The sequence below is a fragment of the Pelodiscus sinensis genome, chromosome 31 (assembly GCF_052426305.1).
Source record: "Pelodiscus sinensis isolate ZL-2025 chromosome 31, ASM5242630v1, whole genome shotgun sequence".
Lineage (NCBI taxonomy): Eukaryota > Metazoa > Chordata > Testudines > Trionychidae > Pelodiscus > Pelodiscus sinensis.
Window position 1 is genome coordinate 14,853,263 of NC_143082.1, and position 25,072 is coordinate 14,878,334.

At 56.4% G+C, this 25,072-nt stretch overlaps 1 protein-coding gene across 5 annotated transcripts in view; it reads left to right on the plus strand.

Annotated features, from left to right (window-relative positions):
* The window catches only part of FAIM2 (Fas apoptotic inhibitory molecule 2), a 49,849-nt gene that overhangs the window by 16,379 nt on the left and 8,398 nt on the right, over nucleotides 1-25,072 (plus strand). For 4 of the 5 annotated variants that reach the window (XM_089774661.1, XM_089774662.1, XM_089774660.1 and 1 more), the window contains exons 2-10: nucleotides 5,323-5,512; nucleotides 10,851-10,954; nucleotides 12,740-12,804; nucleotides 15,615-15,668; nucleotides 18,836-18,886; nucleotides 20,186-20,225; nucleotides 22,600-22,637; nucleotides 23,260-23,347; nucleotides 24,354-24,449. In XM_089774661.1, coding sequence (XP_089630787.1) covers nucleotides 5,443-5,512; nucleotides 10,851-10,954; nucleotides 12,740-12,804; nucleotides 15,615-15,668; nucleotides 18,836-18,886; nucleotides 20,186-20,225; nucleotides 22,600-22,637; nucleotides 23,260-23,347; nucleotides 24,354-24,449 — 606 coding nt within the window. In that variant the 5' untranslated portion in view covers nucleotides 5,323-5,442. Of the gene's footprint in view, nucleotides 1-1,550; nucleotides 1,878-5,322; nucleotides 5,513-10,850; nucleotides 10,955-12,739; nucleotides 12,805-15,614; nucleotides 15,669-18,835; nucleotides 18,887-20,185; nucleotides 20,226-22,599; nucleotides 22,638-23,259; nucleotides 23,348-24,353; nucleotides 24,450-25,072 lie in introns of those variants that run through there. The other variant, XM_075901675.2, reaches the window with a different exon arrangement.

The following is a 25,072-nucleotide window of genomic DNA, read 5'->3' on the forward strand; positions in this document are numbered from 1 at the left end:
AGTGTTACTGTTGCTGGGAGGATTTACCACTGCACCCAGAAGTTTCTGGAGTTGGGTTTAGTAGTTTGGGGTCAGACTTCATGAGCAAGCAGGCAGGGCAGATGCGTCTCTAAGGCCTGTGTGAGCTGGAGAAAATGAGCCAGGAGCAGAGAGCAGACTGTTGTTCCGCACTTTGCAGCCGGGCGTGTGTTGTGACCCTCCACCAGGGATCACAGGCCATGCTACTTAGAGCAAGGAGAGCCTGGGAGGGGAAATTGCTTCTTCGGTGTTAATTGTCTGCTTGAAATGCTGTCTTGATTTTTGCCAAACTGTTTTCGTTACTTTTCGTTAGTTACTGTTGCAGTTACAGTGTGATTTTTCAACTTCTCTGTAAATGTAGCAAGGGGGAAAGAGTCCCCCTTTGTTATCCTCCAGTTTTATATTTTTGTATTTTCTTGTAACGGGGTTTCCTTGTGAGTTACCTGCCTAGTTTTATCAGGGAGCTGGCTGCCTCGTAGTGCCACCCCTAGTATCATTATCTCAAAGATACTAGCCCTCCCCCTCACCTCCTTCTGTTCTAAATCTGATTTGTCAGTTTTATAACGTGTTCATTTTTTTTCATTGTATCCCTTTGGTATACACGGTCGTGCCAATTTGCTTCCACTATTTGATCTGAGGAAGTGGGTCTGGCCCACGAAAGCTCATCAGCTAATAAACCATCTTGTTAGTGCTGCATCGTCCTGTCTTTTGTTTCAGCAAGACCAGACTAACACGGCTACATCTCTATTTCTGGACTTCTATGGTTTGAGCATTGGCCTGCTAAACCCAGGGTTGTCAGTTCAATCCTTGAGGAGGCCAGTTAGAGATCTGGGGTAAATCTATCCGGGATGGTATTTGGTCCGGCTGTGAGGGCAGGAGACGGGACTCGATGACTTCTCAAGGTCCCTTCCATAGGTATATCTCGAAAGATGGTTCCGATTCAGCATACAGTGCAGATTTGATGATCTGAGGCTTTGGGGAACTAAATCCAAGCTTTTGGGACCTCTCCGTCTTTTCTCACTGTGTTTGTGTGGACCGAATTCTTCAAATTTTGCTTTTAGTTTTTTTTTTTTACTTATGTTTGCTGTGACTATGGACATTATCTCTGGGTTATAACAGAGTCGTGTTCTGTTGTAAGAATGAGAGTATTTGTTTCTTCATCAGCTTTTATAAAGTCATTTAATTACATTCATTTCTTTAGGAACTTGGATGTAGGGAGGCTGACATGGGGCCGTCCTGGCTGAAATTCCTTACAGACTGAAGTCTGGGTCTCCCGTACTGTGTGGCTGTGGGGGGGGGGGGGGGGGGGTTGGGGTTTTTTTTTAGGCACTGGAGAAGAGCAGTGAAGTCTTAGCCCACCCAAGGTTACACTGGCAGCCCTAGCGATGGCGGGGAAAGATTTCCCCCTTCCTCCCCCCGGCTGCGGCTGGCTCCGATGGGATGCAGCACGGGGATAGATGCTGCAGGGAGAACGTCCCTTCTCCATCTTTCCACGCTCCCCCCCCCCCCCCATCTGCCCCTTTTCAGCTCCATCCTGGCATCTGCTGGACTTTTCTCCTGGCACGGGACTGCCTCCCCCCCATCTCGCCTCCCCCCCTGCCCTGCTGGGCGGGAATGGTACAGTCCTCTTCCAGCAGCTGGGTGGATGTTGCTAGAACACGAGAGCATCCGCCAAAGCTGCAGGGACCGGCTGGGATACAGCGAGCGCGTCACGCGCCGGGCGGGCGTCAGGGCAGCAAGAGACGTGTTGGCTGCAGCGGCGGCTACTCTGCAGGGCTCTCGCCCCCATCTGCCTGCACGAGGGTCAGCGCCCCCGGCTGGAGCATCCTCCTCCGCCAGGCACCATGACACAGGGGAAGGTAGGTCGGGACCCAGCCGCCGGGCTGCCTGCGCACGGGGGGCTGGCGGGGCCGGGAATGCAAGGATGGCAGTGGGGACGGCGGCGGGGCCTGTCGCGGCCTGGGGCAGGAACGGGGGGGGCCTGCCGCAGAAGTGGGGGGTTGCCAGGTGCAGGGTCTGGCTCGGTCGGGATTTGCGTCCTGCCCGATGGGATCTGGCCCGGGCTGGGCTTCGATCCACCCTTGCCAAGGCTGCTCTGTGTGAGCAGGTCAGCACGGCAGGGAAGGGCTGTGACCCCAGCATGTAACTGAACTGGGGCCCGAGGGGGGGGGCTGTCACACACGCCCCCCCACCCATCCCTACCTCAAGAAGGCAGTTGCCATAGCAACAGAGCATCCTATGGTTACCAACATCTATCTATCTATTCCCGCATTTGTCAGTCTGTCTGTCCATCTATCTATCCCCACACTCCCCTGTATCTGTCTATCCATCCCCACACACAACACATCTGTCTGTCTAACTATCCCCACACCTCCTTGTATCTATTTATCTATCCATCCCCACCCCTATCTATCTATCTAGCCCCACACTCCCCTGTATCTATCTATCTATCTATCTATCTATCTCTCTCTCTCTCTCTCTATCTCTATCTCTATCTATCTATCTATCTATCTATCTCTCCATCTATCTATCTATCTATGCCCACACCCCCCTATTATCTATCTATTTATCTAGCTCCCCCCCCCCCCACCCCTCCCTTATCTATCTATCTAATCTCCTGGATGCCCCTGCACGTTTCTCTCTGGCTGAGTTGTTGTTCTGAGCCCTGCGTGGGTTTCCAGATCCCCCCGGGCACGGTGCCCTGTCTCCATCCATAGCAGCTCAGCAGCTGCTCGTTGCAGACGGAGGCCGGCTATCACGTGGGATCAGAGGCTGGTTACGTAAGGCCTGGCGGCGCTGCATCGAGGGGTTACATAACCAGCCGTTGGTCTGTCCTGCGGGACGTGCTGTCTCTGGGGAGCTGCAGCAGGGATGCTCCTGTATTGCAGCCAGTGCTCTGCCTGTCCCAGGCGCTGTTCCCAGCCATCGCCCGGGGAGTCTGACTCCAGCGGGGGGTGGATGCCGGGGCGGGCAGGGGAAGGTTTCCACACCTTCCATTTGCCCCCTCCCGCCCCATTTGAATGAGGTCATCTCACCCTGGCTCCGGTGTGGCCGCAGCAATGTCTGCCATTGGTGGCCGCTAGACAGATGCCGTTGCTGATTGGTTGATACGGGTTTTACCCAGCCAGCGATTGGCTCGGGTTGCACCGGGATGGCTGTCTCGGGGCTTCCACCAGCCAATGACAGGCGTCAGTGCGTGCTAAGAGGACGCAGCCAGCGATTGGTTGAAATCGGGTATCTCTGCTGGGTGGCTAGGGAGCGCGGTTCCCGGGGGGTGGTGCACACGTGGGGCGGTGCATGGGGAGACATGCAAACAGGGGCTGGCGGGTCCTGCACCGGCACCGTCCGGGGCTGCGTCGCCCCATTGTCTCTAGTCTCCGTAGCCTCGGAGGACAGGACAGGAAGCAACGGGCCTCCGGTGCAGCGAGGGGGGGGTCAGGTTGGACAGTAGGAAAGACGTCCTCACAGTCCGGGGGGTGAAACACTGGAGGGTTGTGGATCTCCATCCCTGGAGATGTTTAAGAGCAGGTTGGAGGGACCCCTGTCAGGGATGGGCTAGACCAGGGGTTTCCAAAGGACGGGGTGTGACCCAGGGTTGGGCCGTGCAGTGTCAGATCCTGGGGCTCGTGGCTGCAGGGGGATCTGGTGAGCAGCGGGGGGAGGGAGGGGCTGAGGCAGCTCCCTGCCTGGCACTGCAGACTGCGCTGCACCCCAGAAGCAGCCGCAGCAGGCCCGGCTCCTAGGTGGGGTTGGGGGGAGAGAATATAGGGCTCTACGCCCTGCCCCGAGCACTTGCTGCGCACTCCCATGGGCTGGGAACCTGCTGCCTGGGAGCCGCTCGAGGGAAGCACCTCCTACCCCGGCCCTGCCCCCCAAAGCTGGAGCCCCCTCCTGCGCCCCAAAGCTCCATCCTCAGCCCCAATCTGTTGGGTCGCGGCATCAACAGTTTTCTGCAACTGGGTCATGAGCAAAAAAGTTAGCAAACCATTGACCTAGATCAGGGCGACTCAACTTCGGAAGCCCCGGGGCCACAGTGATACTCGCAGCACAAGCTGAGGGCTGCCACTCAGGTGTGGTTGCATCGACATGCAAATATATGCAAATAGCTTGTCATGCTATTGGGCACGAATACAAAGATGAAGGCAAAACTACACAACACACAGGCCCCATGTAAGTCAGTTCCGCTGATATTAAGAAACTGCAACATTGACCCCATTTCCACCGATATGCCAGCACTTTCACTGAGCAACGACAGGCCAGGAATGTAACGACTAAACTCATATCAACAGAAGACCATTCTTTTGGCGACTTTTTTTGTTTTGGCTCCCACCCATGGGCCGCAGGTTGAGCCCCGCGTGAACCCAAGCCGCACCACGGGCCACAAACAAACGGGCCACGGGCCGCATGTTGAGTAGCCCTGATGTAGACGGTGCTTGGTGCTGCCGTGCGGGCAGCGGACTGAGGTCGAGAACCTCTCGAGGGCCCTTCCCGTTTCGGATTCTATTGGGGTCCGTCTTCGGCTGTTTTATAATTCGGGATTGCTTATGGACTGAGTTGTCGTTCTGAGCCCTGCGTGGGTTTCTAGATCCCACCTGGGCACGGTGCTCTGTCACCACCCAGACCAGCTCAGGGTATGTCTAGACGTCATTTATTTTTTCGGAAGAGGCTTTCCGACATTTGGCCCATCTAGACGGGGTCAAATGCCGGAAAAACCCCTCTTTTGGAAGCCCCATTATTCCTCGTAAAACGAGCAATACAAGGGCCTCCGAAAGAGCACGTTTGCTCTTCTGCAAAAAAATGCGGATGCGGAAGAGTTTTTCCTGGTTACCTCCGTTATCCCGGAAAAACTCTTGTAGTCAGTGGCTGCAGACAGTGGCCGGCTAACATGTGGGATTTGAGCCCATATAACAGACTGGCGAGACTGCAATGAGCGCGTCTATTACCGGGTGGGCACAAGACAGTCAGCCCTCCCTCTCCTCCATTGTGTCCACTCCATATTTGTCCCTCATTGGCTCTTTTTCCTCCTCCATTTTGACCTCCTTCCACCTTGGCTTGGGATGGGCCTGGCAGGTTCCGTTGGCCTCTCCCCGTCTCAGGGCTGCATGTCTCACAGGGTTCTGGCGTGAAGTCAGCCGCAGGCGAGTTCCAGAACCCGTGGAGGTGGATGGGCGTCTTGGTGGGTTTTGCATTCGGGCCAGTCCGCAGGCGAGTGGCATCCAGGCTGTGTCAGCCGCTGGTTCCAGCTGCGAGGCTGTTTGTATTGTGCCTTGGCTATTTTAATCCCGTGTTCTCTTTGCCTCCCAGCTCTCTGTGACTAACAAACCTCCTAACTCCGAGGGACAGCCAGGCCAGGAAGCGAAGAAGGACAATGCCACCGCCCCCTCGTCACCCCCAACGTATGAGGAAGCGACCTCAGGGGAAGGGATGAAAACGCAGGCATTCGCCCCTCCACCGTCAGTGCCCATGCACCCCAGCTGGGCTTACGTGGATCCCAGTGAGTACCCGCTTGCCCTGCACTGCTAGGAAATTCACATGGCTAGGTTATCGTTCCCGCTTTATTGATGAGGAAGCTGAGGCAAAGAGATGTGACCAAGGTCACAGAGCAAGTCGGTGGCAGAGCCAGAAACAGAATTCAGGAGTCTTCTCGATTCCACTCCTTGTTAGAATAGGGGATAGAATCCAGGAGTTCTGACTTCCAGTCCCTTGCTCTAGCCACTGGCCCCGCACTATCTCTTGGAGCTGGGAGTTCTGACTGCCGCTGCTCTAACCATTAGACCCTATTCCCTCTCAGAGGTGGCGATAGATCCGGAATCTGGATTCAAGCCTTTTCCTCTGCCCACTAGGAAACATTTTCTCTTGTTTCTCCTTTCAAACGGCCCGTTATGTCTCCACATCTAACCTATGACATTTAGCAGCTTGGTTTCTGCATCTGCAGGGTCTGAATGCGACCGCCCAGGGTTAACATGCCATGTCAGAGAGCTTGAGGGCTGAATCTATCCAGAGCGGCTACCAGGGTAGGTCTGATTTCTTAGTAAGAAACTAGCTGGTTGTGGTAGAGTGAATCTCCCAGCATGTTTTTGGTGGCTGCCTCTCGTTCCTGGCTTGTTTGGATCGAATTTCCAGGTGTGTGCGCATGGGGATTATTTCTGTTACATCCTGTAACTGCATCCTTCGGGCTCCGATGACGCTAAAGATAGGTCCACAGAGACCTCCCGCTGCAGGGCAGTGCGGGGCTAGAAAGTCGCTGAGCTGTTTATCTGGACTAGCTCCCTGCAGACGCTGGAACCTGGATTTCCTCGGAATCTTTCTCTCGTCCCCTTCTGCCTCGGAGTGTGAGTCTATCATAGAGAGGCGATAAATAACAGGCACTCGTACGTTTCAAGGATACACGTTTGTGGGGGGACAGCTTTGATGCAAGCACATGCGGCTGCCAGGTGTATCCCCACTCTGTGCGCCCTCATATTAATTCCCCCGGCAGCTCCCTTGCTGGTCCCCACGTTCCTTCTCATTCCAGGTCCCTTTCCCTTCTCTCTCTCTGATATCTCTGACCCCCAGCCTAGCATGACTTGCCCTTGGTGAATCCCCGTTGCCAGTTCCTGATCACTTTCCTCTGCTTCAACATGGATTCCTTGCGGATCCCCTCCATGATTTTTCCAGGGACAGAGGGGAAGGTGACGGATCTGTAGTCCTCTGGATTGTCCTCCCTCTGTAGGGGGTGGCGACTGAACTGTAGCAGCGCTTTGATTGGCTGCAAAGGGAGCGCCCAGCGCTCACGGCCAGTGTGGTGCGCAATTGGCACACGCCTCGCGTCACACGCCCTTGTTTTTCCTGCATGTCATTTTAGTAGCACTTGGAGGAAAAATACCCGATGTTGTCAGAAACCAGCAGAATCCGGTGGCCCTGCACGTGGGAAACAGTCAGTAAAATGTCTCGTGGTCCACGCTCGAACCCCATGGATCCAGCAAGTTTTCGTTTTCTCTGTTGCCACGCGAGGCAAATACGTGGGCCTCTGGTCCTTTAACCTTGTCTAATATGGAGACCGGCAGGTGTAACCCACACACGTACTGGGTGTGGCGGTTCACTGCCCCACAAGGGGGCGACAGAGACATCGCTCTACAGCCCAAGCAGTAACGGCTCCTGCACTCAGCTCTGGAAGTCCCAAGTTCAATTCCGCCTGTCGGCGTTACACCTCGTCCAGGGTTTCAACTGGATCTCTGAAGCTTGGCATGTGCTTCCACAGTGAGGGGACCTGTGTAACTCTCCCACCTGCTGTCCCATGTGGTGTCACCAACACCCTGTAACAGAGAGACTGAGACAAGCGTGGCCCATCCTTCGCAAGTCACGGCAGCCGGTCGCTCGCTATCCGTCTTGTCCTTCCAACGGCTGCTTCGGACGTTGAGTTTACTGCTCCTAGAGGCCTGAAAGGCAACAAAACCAAACCTCTGGGAGTTTCCCCGCAGGCAACCCTGCTCTGTTTGCCTGTCCTCCAGTCACACATTTCAAACAACCCCACAATCCCTGTAACTAGCATCCGTCAAACAAATGGTGCCAGCTTTCACCAGGAGATGCGGCCTAGAACGCAGGACTGAGTCAGGCGGCCTGTTTTCCCTTCCTGGGTCTGTTGTACGCCTCAAGGGGGACTCAAGCAAGTCACTTTCCTGCCTCAGTTTCCTCACCTGTGAAATGGGCCGGATGGTACCGGTCTCCTTTGCCAAGAGGGGTTGATCTCTGCTGATCAGACCTAGGGATTATTATTCATCTGCAGCCGCATCACCGGTTGCCATGGTTACTCATACTGCCCCTCCCACCTCCCCCTGTTAGCTCAGCTCTTCCTTTATCTGAGAATTTCTTGGGTCAGACCATTCCCGCACTCCAGGGGTGATATTTGCCGCTGCCCGGGTCCTGTGTGCCAAACCGCCGAGATGATCCACGGGGCAGGTTTGGGTCGTCTGTGGTCGTGTTCGGTCATAGTCAAGGAAGCCTTCTTCATGCAGAGCTCTTGACCCTTTTCTGGATTTGTGTCCGGTGCTTTCTGGCAGAGGAGACTCGGGCAGTTTGGGAAAAGGTCTAGAAAGCCGCCCGGGATGCTCTGGTCTAGGCCAGCTGGCCCTGTGACAGCGGGAAGATCAGCCAGCAGCCTGGCATGTCACTCGCATCCGGGGTAGGGACAAGGATCTGTATGAAACAGCCCGGGGTGAACGGGTCTGAAAGGAGACGGGTTGTCCCAAGAAACAAGGCAGGCGTGTGGTAGTTTCAGGCAATTAGCCAGTACCACGAGATTGCAGAGTTAGTCTTATGCACACCCGGGGGGTGTTTAATATTCAGTGACAGGTGAAGCCTCTGGATCTGACTGAAAAGGAAGGGTATAATTTTAGCATTCATTATCGCTATTAACGATCCCATGACACTGTTTGCAAGAAGAGGCGTGTTAGCCCCGTGCCTGGGCCATGCTCCCATTTGGATAATTATATTTCCCTGCTGTAAATTCTCCCCAGACTTCGTGCTCTGCTCTGGCTTCTATCCCAAACAGCTGAGCAGCGTTGCTGTTGGCGGTTCGACAGCTGCTGTGCTCCTCCCCAGCGGTTTTTCCTTTCATGGCTGCCTTTTATTCAAAAACCATTCAACCTCCTGAAATGGTTTGATTTGATCGCCCCCAAAACAGTTGGTTCAACTCCCCCCCCCCTTTTTTAAAAACTTTTCAACTCACTGACAGTTCTCCAAAACAGCCTGTGCATTTTCCATCCGGCCTGATGCGATTCTCCCTCGACTTTTTGAATTAGCCGGGGAACCAAAACCGTTGCTTTTCGCCCTGCTCTGGTGTGAAGCCGCAGGATACAGCCCTGTCGGTGGAGGAATCTGCAGGCAGACCATTAATCTCTGCTGATGTGACAGCCGCTGGTCAGCTTTACAGAGCTGCTAACCGCAGACCACTGGCTGCTACACAAGGACATAAATCAGAGTCAAAACCACAGGAAGACATTCCCGATATGCTGGGAAGATTGAGGTGCTGTGCTTATAAGAAGCACACATAAGAACATCAGAGTGGCCAGACACGGTCAGACCAAAGGTCCATCTAGCCTAGTGTCCTGTCTGTAGACAGTAGCCAATGCCAGGTGCCCCAGAGGGAGGGATCACTTCTCCCCTCCCCCGTCATCACGTGATCTGTCCCCTCCCTCCCCCCGCCATCCATTTCCAGAGAAACAGATGCTAGGGACACCGTTCCTACCTATCCTGACTAATAGCCATTGATGGACGTAACTTCCATGAACTTATCTAGCTCTTTTTTGAACGCTGTTAAAGTCCTAGTCTGCACTACATCCTCCGGCAAGGAGTTCCACAGGTTAACAGTATGCTGCCCAAAGAAAAACTTCGTTTTGTTTGTTTTAAATGTTCTACCTATTCATTTTATTGGGTGACCCCTAGTTCTTATGTGATGGGAACAAGTAAATAATGTTTCCTTATTCACTTTTTCCACGCCAGTCATGATTTTATAGACCTCGATCATATCCCCCCGTTGTCTCCTCTTTTCCAAGCTTTTCTAGGCACACGGGATCTTTTTCAGGGGAAAAGGCAATATGCCGCATTTATTAAAAATACAGTATGAAAAGCAGTGTATGTAGTTACACACACAACACACACGTCCTGCAGGTGAGTTATAGCGACTAGTCTGTTGTGGCTCATGTCAATGTTATTGGCCGAGTCAGAGTGAGCATGACTGAGGTGTCAGGGTCTAACCATCACGATTTGAGGCTCCTCTGAGGCTGGGTTCCAGGACCGAACCCAGAGTCTAATGGTGAACCCCCCACATTTTATACATGTCAGTTCCCATTAAAGTCTAGGGGTTTTGCAGTATCCTGCTGCAGTTACTCGTCCTTAAGAGGTTTTAATCTCTGGATTTTCCACAGTTCTCCTCTGCTGGCTGTTGTTAGGTTTCTTAATCTTGTTTCTTGTTTTCTCTCACTCTTGGGGGTCGTCTGCCTGTCTTCAGGGCTCTGTCAATTCTGCTAAGTTAATTCTGCCTCAGGTACAATAGGTAGCAGGTTTAAAGGCCGTTTTTCTTTATGAAACGGATGGTCCAACCTGTGGAACTCCTTGCCAGAGGATGTTGTGAAGGCCAGGACGTCAACAGAATTCCAAAAAAATCTAGATAAATTAATGGAGGTTAGGTCCATCAAAGGCTACTACCCAAGATGGTTAGGAATGGTATCCCTAGCCTCTGGGAATGGGTGATGATTCCTGGTTCTTTTCACTCCCTCTGGAGCACCTAGCATTGGCCACTGCTGGCAGACAGGACACTGGGCTTTTGGTCTCACCCAGTCTGGCTGCTCTTATGTTCACCATGGACATTTCCTGGTTATCTTCAAGGTTCTCACTTCTGGGCTATCTGGGCATGGGGGATGGTTTTCCTGCTCACACACATCTCCTCCATGCATCCCAGACAACCCTGCAGAGCATTTCAGACAAAGGACGCCAGAGTCACGAGAAGACACAACTTCGTTTGCGGTGCGGATGTTGCCGAAGCATGAGGAACAGGGCGCCATAGACCCCCACAGAGCTTCCGAACAAGGCATTAGACATCAGACTTATAGTCTTCTTCCAAGGGCTCCAGAGGACACGGCCTATGCCGGGATGGCTAGCAGAAACTGTTCCCTGGGGGTGCAACGTGTGTGGGAGATCTTGGGGTAGCCGGGGGTGACCCAGGCCTGCTATCAACTTTGATCCACCCCTGGTTCCAGACGATACCCCCAATGCGCCCTGGGTAAATGGTGGGACACAGCTGGGGGGATGGGCAAAGCTGGGAGGTCGCATTGGATGTGTCTTTCTCTTTCCAGGTGCCAGCCCCAATTATGGCAGCGGCGGGTACCCGGGGGACACGGAGCTCCTCACAACCTTCAACTGGGACGACAAAAACGTGCGCCGAGTGTTCGTCAGAAAGGTAACCCCCAGGGCGGCCGGCTGTAGCTAATGGGCCCCAAGGGGGGTGGGAGAATGAAGCTGCAAGGTCCCAGGGAGGGCAGTGATGCACTAGTCCGTGCGAGGCTCGCACGGCTGAGATTGGTGAGACCCGGTCAGGGCCGTGCGGCCGGGCTGTCGTGCTAACCTCACTCGGGGCATGCCCGGGTCTGCATCTGAGCTGCCAGCTCCGGCCACCACCACCCTCTGCGGAAGAGGAGCCCAAAATGCGGCAGGAAGAATTAACGGATGGGGTGGGGGTGCATCCTGGTGCGGCCTCCGGGCTGTCTCTGTCGTGCATTTGGAACACGTGTTCTTAAGTAGGAGGAGAGGAAGAAAATGTTCCGGGGGCCAGATCTCCGAGTGGGGTAAATCAATGGACTGGACCCTGCGTGGGGTAAATCCTAGACCGATTAGAGGATTCCTGGACAGATTAGAGGATCGGACCAAAAGAAATCTGACGAGGTTCCACAAGGAGAAGTGCAGAGTCCGGCCCTTGGGACGGAAGAATCCCAAACAGTGGTACAGGCTGGGGACCGACTGGCTAAGCAGCCGTTCGGCAGGAAAGGACCTGGGGATACAGTGGCTGAGACACTGGAGATGAGTCAGCAGGGCGCCCTTGTAGCCAAGAAGGCTAATGGCATATTGGGGGGCGTTAGGAGGAGCCTGGCCAGCAGATCCAGAGATGTCATTATTCCCCTTTATTCGGCTTTGGTGAGGCCACATCTGGAGTATTGTGTCCAGCTCTGCTCGCCCCCCTCCCACTACAGAAAGGATGTGGACGCATTGGAGAGGGTAGAGCAGGGGGCAACCAAAATGATTCGGGGGCTGGAGGAGAGGCTGAGGGATTTGGGTTTGTTCAGTCTGCAGAAGAGAAGAGTGAGGGGGGATTTGAGAGCAGCCTGCAACTCCCTGAAGGGGGTTCCAAAGAGGATGGAGAGAGGCTGTTCTCAGTGGGGGCAGATGGCAGAACGAGGAGCAATGGGCTCAAGTTGCAGTGGGGGAGGTCTAGGTTGGAGATTACGTAAAACTATTTCCCTAGGCGGGTGGGGAAGCACTGGGCTGGGTTCCCTAGGGAGGTGGTGGAGTCTCCATCTCTAGAGGTGTTTAAGTCTCAGCTTGACAAAGCCCTGGCTGGGTTGATTGAGTTGGGTTGGTCCTGCCTTGGGCAGGGGGCTGGACTTGATGACTCCTGAGGTCTCGTCCAGCTCTAGGATTCTATAATGGACCCGACCCTGCGTGGGGCAAACCAGCACAGCTCCGCTAAAGTCAACGTGGCCAGATCCTTAGCTGAGCGTCGCTCTGCAGCTTGAACCGCTCTGGCCCGGAGGTCCACTTGTCACGGGCGTGGCCAAGTTTCCCGCGGTCCCATAAAGTTTGTTTACAGCCTCTGGTCCTGGCTCTGAGGGTTCTGCACTGTTAGTTCGCTCTAATTTACCCCTCCGAGTCTCTAAGAGCCCAGGAATCCGGGGAAGGGTGGGTGATGTTGCTAGACAATATCGACTTCCCGTGGTCCGGCAAATTCTCAGGCCAGGTCCGGAGGGTGCCGGATTAGAGAGGTTCCACTGCTCCTGAAATCCATGGGCCAGACGGCCTGTGGGTACCAAGACCTCAGCTTTCCTGAAGCCAGTGGGGTCACGTCCATCACCCGAGGAGTGGAAGGAGGCTTTCCGCCAGCGGAGGAGCCTGTCCGCTTTCCCACGGGCGGGGTTTGCCTACAGCCAGCCACGCGTGGGACCCGCACTGACAAGGTGGCTTCTCTCTCCAGGTCTATGCCATCCTCATGGTCCAGCTGTCTGTCACCGTCAACATCGTGGCTCTCTTCACCTTCTGGTAGGTCTCCGAGTTCGCAGCCGTCCTCAGCTCTCACGTCTTAACTTTTGCACCTGGGGCTCCAGGGATCGGTCACGTACATCCTTGAGTATCTTTCACCTGGCCGTGATCGGTCCCACGGTACCTGGGTACCTTTCCCTTGGGCGCTGTCACTTGGGGTATTTTTTCCTTGCAGGCTGTCTGCCACTCAGGTCCCTGGACAACTTTTCTGGGGGTGTGAACCGGCCGGTTACCTGGGTAGCGTTCTACCTGTCACGCGGACACCTGGAGAGCTTTCCCATAGACATCCACTCAGCCCCTGACGCTTGGCTCTGTTTCCAAATTGCTGGTGCCCTGTGCTAGAAGGGCGGGGCCTCAGGCAGAAGGGGCGGAGCTGGGGCAGCCAGCCCTCAGAGCCACCCGGAGCATGCTGCGCAGAGCTCTGGCGGGGATTTAAAGGGCCAGCAGCTCCGGCTGTCATGACTGCCCGTTTGAATCGCCGGGTCCTGGAGCAGCTGCCTCTTTTGCCCACCCCGTCAGTGGGCCTGCCTTGGGGGGTAGCTTGCCTCTCCTCAAGTAAGCAGGTGACAGGCTCCCTGCCGGGCGGATAACTTAGGATCTTGGGTGCACCTGGGATCAAATTCCCTGTGGGATTAATAATAGATCAGCGCCGCTTGCAGCAGTCCAGCGACTTGTCAAAGAGGCAGGGGCCAGTTTCCTGCCAGCAGGCTGGGCTGCATAATTGATAACTCTGCAGGGCAAGGGGCTCTTTTAGACAGTCACTTTCAGATGTAATAGCCTGTCTGGGGACAACGAATATTGAGAGCAGGGGTTTCCGAATCAGGCCACCTGGGTTTTAGAAAGGACCCCGGGCTTTGAAGTCTAACCTTGCCCCAGACTGCGGGATCTTGGGCAACTCTCCTCCCCGCTTCCTGCCTCAGTTTCCCCATCCCTAAAATGGGGCTCATGATGCGGCCTACCTCCCATGGGTAATTTGCATAGGCAAGTGCTTTGATGACAGGTGATTAGCATGAATATTACTGCAGCTATCTCGGCGCCACGGAAACCGGCACTGTATTAACACTTTGTAAAAGACGGTGCCTGCTCCAAATGGGAGATGTGGACCGGTGACATTAAGCGACTCCCCCAGGAGCCTCGGGAGGGAGGTGGGAATCGAACCGGCTCCTTAGTCAGCCAAAGCGAGTGCCTCTTCCATGGACCAGCCTTCCTGGTGGGCAGCTTGGTTTATTTCCAATCAGTGAAACCCCCACAGGGAGGAAGTCTGGGGCCCCCACAGCTGGGGCACTGAGGTGGGAGAGCCAGGTTTACCTCCTGCCTCTGCTGTGGACTTCCCGCGTGACCTTGGGCAAGACACTGATGTGCCTCAGTTTCCCATCAGCACAATGGGCATCCCAAAGACGAGACGGGTTGGGCGTCCGTGCTTACATTGTAGAAATGATGCCCCGATGACGACGTCAGTCATCGGTTCCACGGTCGGACGTGACCCCGCAGTCTGGTTTCCACGTGGTCCAAGCCAGAGTAATGCCCCAGAACAGCTCTGAGAGCCTGTCGTGGGACAGATCCCTACACACAACCCCCCCTGCCCACCACAGCAAGTTTCAGCACAGTAAAGTGCCCTTGGGAACTAGGGACGTGAAAGCCCCATGAACCAGTTCACCGATTAAACGTTAGGTTAGCCGAACATTTAACTGGTGAACCAAGTGGGACTAGCTGCCAGCTCCCGGCCCCAGCCACCAGCCGTGTGGGGTGGGATGCGGCACCTTGCCGGACTCCCAGCCGACAGCCACTGGGGCTCTCTGGTCCAGCAACATCCAGGGGCCCTGCCGGACTATGGGTGTTGCCAGACCAGAGAGGTTCAACCTGTAGTGCTTTAGCTCAGGTGTCTGTATAACCCACTGGTGAGTGCACGAGCGGCGGGTGTAAGCCCAGCTGGGGAAGGCAAAACCTAGCCCCGCCCCTTCTGCCTTAGGCCCTGCCCCTGGAGCCAAGCCCCGCCCACTTCTCACCCGATCCTTCCTGGACACGTGGAGAGGCAGGACTACCGTCCTGCAGCCCCGGCCCGGCCCACCTCGGTGGATGGGGAAGCCAGGCTGCCGCACGGTGGTCCCATCCCTCCCCAGTGGCAGCCCCAGTCGGTTGGGCGTGTAGGCAGTTTTGGGAAGGCTGTCCCTTCCCTTGCCTGCATTACCCGCTGCCCCTGGGTGAGTGCATGGGACAAGCCCCCGTTCTGGGCTCTGGAGGCTACATGCTAGCAGCTCATCCCTTGAGCTCTGCTTTTCTGGGGGTGCTGGTGCGCCAGGCAAGATGGCGTAGGGTTGCCAGGGGTCCGATTGACTGGGACAGTTTGGTATTTTCATCTCCCGTCCGGTAAAAAATTCATAAAATACCAGACACGTAAAATGTCCAGTACTGTCTGATTTTTTTTCCCAGCCAGGAGGCAAAAATACCGGGTGCTTCTCTGGTTCCACCGGGGAGCCGTGTGGCCTGCAGCAGGAAGACAAGATGGTGGACACCCGCCAGCAGCCTGTTAGGGCCACAAAGCCTCAAAAGCTTTTCTTAAAGGGACCATGCTGGTGGTTTTTTTTTTCTCAACAGAATTTTTTCCGGAGTGTTTTTTATTTTTTTGAGGGGTGGTGGTGTTCGGTATCTTTGGTTAAAACCATCTGGCAACCCTAAGATGGTGGCTGTCAGGCGCTAGCCAATACGCAGTCCTGTCCTTGGGCAGCGCTGGCCAGCCGGCTGTGGGGGATTGCTGTGCGCGGCCTCCGACTAACTCCACCCCCTCCCGTTTTCTTTCTCTGTCCCCTCAGCGAGCCAGTCAAAAACTACATCCAGTCAAACCCAGCCTGGTACTGGACTTCCTAGTAAGTATGTGAGGCCTTTTCCCCTTCACACCCGGGGACCCTGAGCGTGAGCAGCGGAATGTGGCCGGAGGCCAATGTATAAGCACCTCACGAACACGCTGCTGCCCCGGGGCGCCTCCCCCCGCACGCCAGGGCGGCAATTCGCCTCCAGAGGGGAACAAGCAGGCGCCTGGGAAAATCAAGGCGTGCCCCTCGGGGTCACCTTAGCTAGAGTGCTTGCTGCCGGCCGGAGAGGGATGCGTCGGTTAGGTCCCGCCAGGCAGTTTTGAAAGATCACCCGGGCTGGTGAATTCACCGTCCAGAACGATTCCCCAAGCTACAGAATGAAATGTTCACAAGCGCCCAGCGGGTTTAGGAGCCTGGCTTCCGTGGACTTAAGTGCCCGAGTCACCTAGGCCCTATAGAAAAGCGGACTCAGAACCCATCCCTTTTCAGATGGATGCCAAAGACCAGATGGCCGCCTTCTGCCATGGCTGCACAAACAAACCGGACTAGAGCCGCGAGCTGGGACCCTGGAGTGGGTCGCGACCCTATTTCCGTGGGGCTGCCAGAGCTGGCTTAGACTTGGGCTCTAGTTACCCACCCCCTACTGGGGACTGAAGCCTTTAAGTCTCAGCTTTGCCCTCTTCTGGGGCAGCAGGGCTTGGGAGGACCCAGGCCAGAGTCCCCCATGTGGGGTCATGAAGTGCTCTGTCAGTAGGGGGTGCAAGGAAGTTTGAGAGCCCCTGAACTAGATGCTCAAAATAGCCCCTTCTAGCCTTAGAATCTAGCAAGCTGAGAGACCCTCGTAGCCTGAAAACGACTGCACTTCGTGAGTAGCAGTGGTATTTAATTGTGGTGGCCACTCGGAGCCAAGTAATGGATCAGGCCCCCAATGTGCTAGGCGCTGGACGAACGCAGAACAAAGTGAGAGGGGCCGATTCAACTCCTCTTCCAGATTTGAGCTTCCCATTAGGGCCCGGACCAGTTATCAAGGCAGGTTCCCAGATATCTCCCCACCTGCTTTCCCTCTCCTGGCCTCCCCCTCCGTCTGTCTTATTCCTCCCTCGCAGGGCAGAGAATGCAGCTGGTGCTAGTCAGTGTTGCATTGCAACCCCTATTCGGGGGGAGGGTCCCTAGCAGGGTTCCTTGGAATGCTGCCCAGCTGATTAGCAGAGCACCCCCAGCTCGGTTTTGGGTTTCCACTGGTGGTGCACATTCTCATACGCCTCGGTGCACATAACAATTATTCCACACAGGGATGGAAACGAGGGAACATTGGTTCCTAGATCATGGGATGTCTTCCTTTCCTTGGCTCTCGGTCTTTTTGGTCCATCCGTTACCTGCCCTTTCCTTCCTCCCTTCCTGTCTCTCCAGCTAGCTGTTCTATTTATGCTTTATTTATTACCTCTGGGCCTGATTCCCATATGCACTAAGACCTCCTATCACTGCTCAGGTGGTGGCAAAGGGGTGTGACTTAAGGGTCCCTTTACACTGCAAGAGGCAGAATGAGGCCTCAGCATAATGGGTCAGCCCTCTCCTCTCTCTTCCTCTGGGAAGCCTCTTTCCCCTGCCCCATGATTATTCCAGTCCCCTGTATATTCTGTGGCTTCCTTCCACAGGGCAGAGCTGCCAACGGCACCTATGTCAGAGACTCTGAGGTTGGCCACCCTGTGGCTTTGTCATCAGACACGAGCTGCCGGTTCTCTGATTACCACCCCTGCCTTTGGAACCAGCCTTCTCGCCTGCCACCGGCTGCCTTGGGCAGGAGGGGCTGTGGGTTTAGTGTTACAGGAGAGCTGTCGGTCTTGTGGAAAAAGACAAGCCGCCATGTGGAGCTCTGGAGAGGGATGGAGGATCCCTTCCTTGCGGGGAGATGGTCCACTATGAATATGGTCAATTTCTGCAAACATCAATTTCTGGAGTGGATCCACTCTCTGGAGACAGTTGATTTCTGGAGGGGATCCACTCTGGAGACGGTCAATTTCTGGAGTTGGTAAACTTTGGAGATGGTCAATTTCTGGAGTGGATCCACGCTGGAGATGGTTAGTTCTCTGGCAATTTGGCTACTTGATTTGTGGATCCATTTAATAGGTTTTGGCCTCTATGGTGTATTCTCAACTCAGATTCCTATTCCTGTTGAAATTATTATTATTGTAAAGCAGGGGTGGGGAAACTAAGGCCCAGAGGTTGGGTCTTGCCCCTGGCTTTCCTGGATCCTCCCCCCCCCCCGCCGAACCTTGGGCTTCCCCCCAATCGCATTTCCTCACAAAATTTACTAGCCTGGGCCCCCCTAGCCTCTGGTATGTGAGGAGAATGTGAGGGGTCTTTTGTTTTTGGTTTTTTGCTTCTCAATTTTGTGCAGCCCCAAACTGATTTTTTGTGGGTCAGTGGCCCCCAACCCAAAAAAAGCTCCCTGCCCTTGTTGTAAAGGAAGGACGGTCTGGCGGTTGGGCCACCAACCAGGGATTTGGGAGACCTGAGGTTAAGGTCTTGCCCTGCTACTGACTTCCTGTGTGACCTTGAGCATGTCACTTAGCCCTGGGTCTAGGGATTTAGGTGCCAAATTCTAGATGCCTCAATATGCCTGTGAGGACCTCGGCCTTCCACCATCGGAGTCCCAGTGCCCCTTCTGTGAAATGGGGGTTCACAGCATGGTCCTGCCTCCCAGGGGGGTTGCTCTTGGACACTATATGACAGGGGGTGCCATACAAGCATAGGTGCTGACTTCCGCTCTAGCCAACAGGGTGCTTGACACTCCCCACCCCAGACCCCACCCTCACCCCAGCACTTCCCCAAGTTCCTGCCCTGTCTCTTCCTGCTACTGCCCTGCCAGCATTGCAACCCCTTTCCCTCGCCCCACCTCCGCGCCAATGTTCCTGCAACTCTTTTCCATCCATGTGCGGAATAAATTTGTGACATGCGCGAAGGCATGTGCGAATGTGCACCACACCCACCGAGCTGGGGGCGCTCTGTGGCTCAGCTGGGCAGTTCTGGAATCTCTCTCACAAGTGCTCTGCGCACAGGGACCTCTGCTTCACCCTGCCCCGCCCTATATCCACCACGTCCCCATAGCTCCCGTCCCCGAACCTGCCTCCTCCTCCGAGTGTGTTGGAGCTACGATAGCAATACAGGCATTGCGGTGAGACCTCCTCTCCCATCCTGGCTCTCTCTCGTCTTCCTCACAGCGCCGTGTTCTTTGTGACATATCTCATCCTGGCCTGCTGCTCTGGACCCAGGTAAGAGTCCTCCTTCGGCTTCATACAACCCCACGAACCAGGGCTTTCCTACCACGGCTCAGATCCCAGCTGTGCCTGCTGCCATGGTCGCAGCCATGAAACATGCGCCACGGAGCATGAAATCTGCCCCCCTCCTTCCCCGCATGAAATCTAGGTTTTGTGGTTTTCTTCTGCACTATTGAGATTGCACGGGGGAGGCCAGCGTGTCTCACACTGGGGGCCCTGACCTCAAAGGGAGGTGGGGGGGTTGCAGGGTTATTTGGGGGGGGGGGGGGTTCACGGTATTGCCGCTCTTACTTCCGCGCTGCCTTCAGAGCTGGGTTACCAGAGAGCAGCGGCTGTTGGCCGGACGCCCAGCTCTGAAGGCAGGACTCCCCCTCCCTCCCCCCGCCAAAGTGCAGAATGAAGGGCAGCAGCACCCCAACCCTCTCCCCCAATAACCTCGCAATCCCCCCCCCCCCCAAGCTGCTTTTTGGGTCAGAGCTCCTCCAGCGACAACCCCCGGACAGCTCAGCTTGCAGGCGTTGAAATTTACGATTTTGAAAACCCCGGGACTGCGACATGGATCCAAACGAGGGTGAATCCAGTAGGGCTGGTCCTGGGCGGTAGCACCGGGGGCACATCCGGAAGTGCTGCCCCACGGGAGGCGGAGGGTTTGCAATCACGTCGCCAGGCGGGGGGTACAGGGGCAAGGCAGGTCTGGCTCCTTGCTGCAGGATCTTGGGACCGCGTGGGCCGAGGCTGCAGACATGGAGTTGTCGTGCGCTGGTGCATGGTGCGGACGTGCGTCGGCGCAAGTGTGGCCCACACACCCGCTGTGGGTCACTGGCCCATGGAGCGGCACCTAGACCAGTTCCAGCGAGAGAGACGAATGAGGGAGCTCTACAGCCTTGGCTGGGAGCCAGCTGGCTCTATCGCTCAAGCTGTAGCAGTTCCTCCCCAGAGGTCCCCGGTTCAGATCTGCCCAGTGGTGATTACGCAGGGAGTGGACATGCGCTGGTGCAAGGAGCAGCCCTGTGCAGGCACAAGGAGAGGTCGTGCGCGGGTGTGTGGCGCCATTGTGTGTTGGTGCAAGGAGCTGTTGCACCATCACACCTGTCATGTGCTAGAAAAAGTCGGAGCTGCATTGCTGCTGCTCTCGCTCCGTGTTGCTGTCTCGTGCAGCGGATGCGCTTGGGGTGCAGGGCCCCAGCCGATCCAGCCTGGCTAGGCTGCCCTGCTAATTGCTGATGGAGTTCCCACAGTGCCAAACCGTTACGGGGCAGGGTTGCTGACCGACTCCTCTCCCCTCGCTTGCAGGAGATACTTCCCGTGGAACCTGATCCTCCTGAGTATTTTCGTAAGTACCGTCCCGGGACGGAGGCTGGGCTGCCCTTGGGAATCTCGTCAGTTTCACACAGTGCAGGCCAGAAGGGATGAGGAGGGTCGCCCATAGAGCCATGGCCCGTAATTGCTGCCGGACGCCCAGTCCCTGCGGGGCGAGCTAGCGCTAGAGCAGGCTCAGAGGGGCGGCCGTGTGGGTCGGTATCTGCCAAAACACCAAGGAGCCCTGTGGCACCCTGGAGACGAACCGATTTGAGAGGCAGGGCCCAGAGTGACCTGGACAAACTGGAAGGTTGGGTCAAAAGAGGTTCTGTACGGACAAGTGCAGAGTCCGGCCCGTGGGACGGAAGAATCCCAACCATTGTGACAGGCTGGGGACCGACGGGCTAAGCAGCCGTTCAACAGAAAAGGACCTGGGGATACAGTGGATGTGAAGCTGGATACAAGTCAGCAGGGCGCCCTTGTAGCCAAGAAGGCTAACGGCATATTGGGGGGCATTAGGAGGAGCCTGGCCAGCAGATCCAGAGACGTGATTATTCCCCTTCATTCGGCTCTGGAGAGGCCACATCTGGAGTATTGTGTCCAGTTCTGGGCCCCCCTTACTGAAAGGATGTGGGTGCACTGGAGTGGGGCCAGCAGAGGCAACCAAACTGATTCGGGGGCTGGAGCACATGACCCACAAGGAGAGGTTGGGCGATTTGGGTTTGTTTAGTTTGCAGAAGAGAAGAGAAGAGGGAGGGGGGATTTGAGAGCAGCCTGAAGGGGGGTTCCAGAGAGGATGGAGAGAGGCTGTTCTCAGTGGGGGGCAGATGGCAGAACAAGGAGCAATGGGCTCCCCATGCAGTGGGGGAGGTCCAGGTTGCAGATTAGGAAAAACTCTTTCCCTAGGCGGGTGGGGAAGCGCTGGGCTGGGTTCCCTAGGGAGGGGGTGGAATCTCCATCCCTAGAGGTTTAAGTCCTGGCGTGACACAGCCCTGGCTGGGATGATTGAGTTGAGTTGGTCCTGCTTTGGGCAGGGGACTGGACTCGATGACTCCTGAGATCTCTGCCCACCCTGGGGTTCTAGGATTCTATGAATTCCCAAATCACACTGACATGCAGCTTCGTTGGCCTGCGGGGACGATGCCAGCCGAGAACACTGATGCTTGGATTGACAGCAATACAGCAGAGCCACGAAGATACACGCCGAGCAAAGGGCGTGACAAATACTAATTTCTGCAGGCCAGGGTACGGGTTAAGTAGAACCATGAGAACAACAGATGTTAGATCTTCCAATAGCAACATGTAGATTTTAAAAAAACAAACACCTGCCTACACAAGACACTCCAGGAACTACCCAGGATGAGAGGATAAACCGCACGTGACCAGCTATAAGGGCATTGCGATGCTACAGTGATGTGTATGGTATAAAAACCTGTCAAGCAGACGGGAAGATTTACCCAGCTGGATTCGACTCCTGAGGTCTTTGCTCGCTCTGGGATTCTGTGAAAACTAGATAAGTTGGAGACCAAGGAGGAAGAGGCAGGCCCAGTGGGGCAGAGGGGTAGCTGGGTCCCACGCAGCAATATGGACTCACTTGTAGACTTACTGATTGGGAGGTGCCCTATGTAACCCTGCATGGGGGCTTTACCCTTCGACGGTCAGTATCGACCGTCCAGACACGATCTTCCTAGGGCGCCTCAGAGAGAGGCTTTGCTTCCTGCAGGATTACACTGGGGGGCACGGCTGAAAGACGTCTACCAGCAACGGTGCCCGGCTCTGGATGGAACCGAGACTCTGTCCTGACCTCCAGTCTGTGGGTCGGAATAGCCTCTCTGCCCCCAGGGACTCCGCCGTCGGCGCCCACTCGGGAATATTTAAAAACCGGGCCAGGGTGTCGGAAATCCCCCGCCCTGCCTCATCCCCGCCAAGGTCCCACCTTTTCCCCCGAGTCTCTGCCCCGCCTCCTTCCCTTAGGCCCCGCCCCCATGCACTTCTCACCCCCGCCCCCCACCGTCGCTCGCTGCTTTTTCCCTCCTTCCCACTCATGTCAGGCGGGTTTGGCCTATGCAGTCGGGGACGACCTGGCGCCGCCTGCCGTCCCCAGCCTTCGGGTGTCCTCTCCGCAGACCTGCCCGGCCCCCTTTGGGACTGGACTTGAGAACCAGGCTCCCTGTGTGGCTGCTCCCCCGGGCTAGAGCCCTAGACCCCTCGCACCGGACGGGACCGCGAGAGGCATCAAGACCCGGCCCCGGCCCTCACGGCAGGACCAGCCCCGTCTAGATCTGGGACGAAGCCGACATCCTTAGTGGCCACGGGGGGTGGGACGCCTCCGGCAAGAGGTGACTCCGGGTCTCCTCCGAGGCGTGACGCCGATTCTAACGGTCTCTCTTTCTCCTCCCGCCCCCTAGACGCTTTCCATGTCCTATCTCACTGGGATGCTCTCCAGGTAGGTCAATCGGATTTCTCTTCCTTCCTTCGGCTCCACGTCCCGGCTGCCCTTTCCCCCCCTTCCTTCCGTCCCCGGGTAAGGACCGTCGCTGGCCCCGGGCTCATCTCGGAGCGGGTAAAATAACCACACGGGACCCTTCCTTTGACGCCAGCGGGCTGGGGTGGCGCCAGCGGCCGAAAGGTCTTTCGAAATGGACCCGCCGCCAGTTCCAGCGCCAATGGCGCCGCTTCTTTGCAGCGGCGGGGGCAGGGGAGACGCGCCCTTCGGGAGCAGGGGGTCTGCTGGCCGCAGGGCTCTCCGACCTCCCTCCGGAGGGTCAGCGACGGGATCGCACGGACCCCGGGACCCATCTTGTCCGGCAAAAGAATTCTCAGGCTGCAGGTTCACAGCGCCAGGCTCCTGCGTGCCGAAGGAGCAAGCCGGTTGCCGGCTCACGGGGGCCATGGCAGCGGCCTCCGGCCATCGAGAGCGGCGGGAGAATCCACCTCGGCCATGCTCGGGGTTCCCATTGCGCCCCAGCCAGGCGCGTGGGCAGGGCGGGTCTCTGCTCCCGGGGGTCCCCTCCCCCCTTCCCGTCTGGGGAGCGATTCGAAAGGCCGTGTCCCTGTGTCTTTGGCAGCTATTACAACACCACGTCGGTTCTCCTGTGTCTGGGGATCACCGCCCTGGTGTGCCTCTCCGTCACCATCTTCAGCTTCCAGACCAAGGTGAGCCTGCCCAGCCTGGCGGGGGAGAGGGGGCGTGGCTCGGAGCACCGTGCACGGGGGCGGAGGGGGGCGTTGGGCTCCAGGAAAGAGGCTATAGGCTGGGGGGGGACTGTCTGGGAGGGGTGGGAGTGTAACATGGGCGGGGTGGGGGAGGGCAGCTGGAAGAAGACCCAGCTGAGATGGAGAAGGGCTGGTGGGCCGTGCACGGCATGGTATTCGGAGGAGTTGGAGTCACGGGGGCCCGGGTGTAAGGGGGGTGGGCTGCCGGGTGCGGGCTGTAGGGGGTATGTTGGGCACTGGGCCATAAGGGGAAGAGGACAGGACTGGAGGTCTGATGAGTGCTGGGGTGGAAGGTTTGGGGTCTGGTGGGTGTGGGGTAGGAGGTTTAGGATCTACGTTGGCTCTGTGGGTCCTGGGTAGGGGGTTTAGGATCTAGGTAGGCTCTCTGAGTCCTGGGTAGGGGGTTTAGGATCTAGGTAGGCTCTCTGAGTCCTGGGTAGGGGGTTTAGGATCTAGGTAGGCTCTGTGGGACTGGGGAGGGGGTTTAGGATCTAGGTAGGCTCTCTGGGTCTTGGGTAGGGGGTTTAGGATCTAGGTAGGCTCTGTGGGTCCTGGGGAGGGGGTTTAGGATCTAGCTGGGCTCTGGGGGTGTGGGGGAGGGGGTTTAGGATCTAGCTGGGCTTTGTGGATGTGGAGTAGGAGGTTTAGGATCTACGTTGGCTCTCTGGGTCCTGGGGAGGGGGTTTAGGATCTACGTGGGCTCTGTGGGTGCTGGGGTGGGGGTGTAGGATCTAGGTAGACTGTATAGTTTAGGGGGTTTAGGATCTAGCTGGGCTCTGTGGGTGCTGGGGAGGGTTCGGGTTATAGGCGGGCTAGTGACTGACGGGGCGCCGCATGTGATGGGGGTGTGAAGGAGCCAGCGCCCCGTCCCCGAGTGCCGCCCCCTCGACAGCGCTTGGCCCACGGCCGGCGCCCGTCTGACCCACGTCCCCTTCTCCCTCCGCAGTTCGACTTCACGTCCTGCCAGGGCGTCCTCTTCGTCATGCTCATGGTGCTGCTCTTCAGCGGGCTGCTCCTGGCCATCCTGCTCCCCTTCCAATACGTAAGTCCCACGGGGCCCTGGCTGCTCGGGGTCCGGGCGGGGCAGCGCCAGGCGCAAACCACAACGCAGCCTGGTTCCTACTTGGGCAGGGCAGCCTCGCTTAGTCGGGCCCCAGGATTAAAGGCAGGAAAGGCCCCACCCCCTTTCTGCCCTTGCAAACACCAGGCTAAACTCACCCCCGGGCTAACCTCGCAGTGGCCAACGCCGGGTGCCCCAGAAGGAATGGACAGAACCGGGAATCATCCAGCGACCCCTCCTCCGTCGCCCATTCCTAGCCCGAGAAACAGACGAGGGACATCATCTCTGCTCATCCCGGCTAACAGCCATTGACAGACTAACCTCCGTGAATCTATCTAGCTCTTTTCTGAACCCTGTTAAAGTTCTAGCCTTCACCGCATCCTCCGGCGAGGAGTTCCACAGGTTGACAGTGCACTGCGTGAAGAAAACCTTCCTATGGTTGGTTTTAAACCTGCTGCCTCTTCATTTCATTGGTGACCCCTCGTTCTTGTGTTATGGGAACAAGTAAATAACTTTGCCTTGTCTGCTTTCTCCACACCCGTCATGGTTTTCTAGATCTCTGTCCAAGCTTTTCTCAGGGTACGCCTCTACGTTCCGGAAGATCG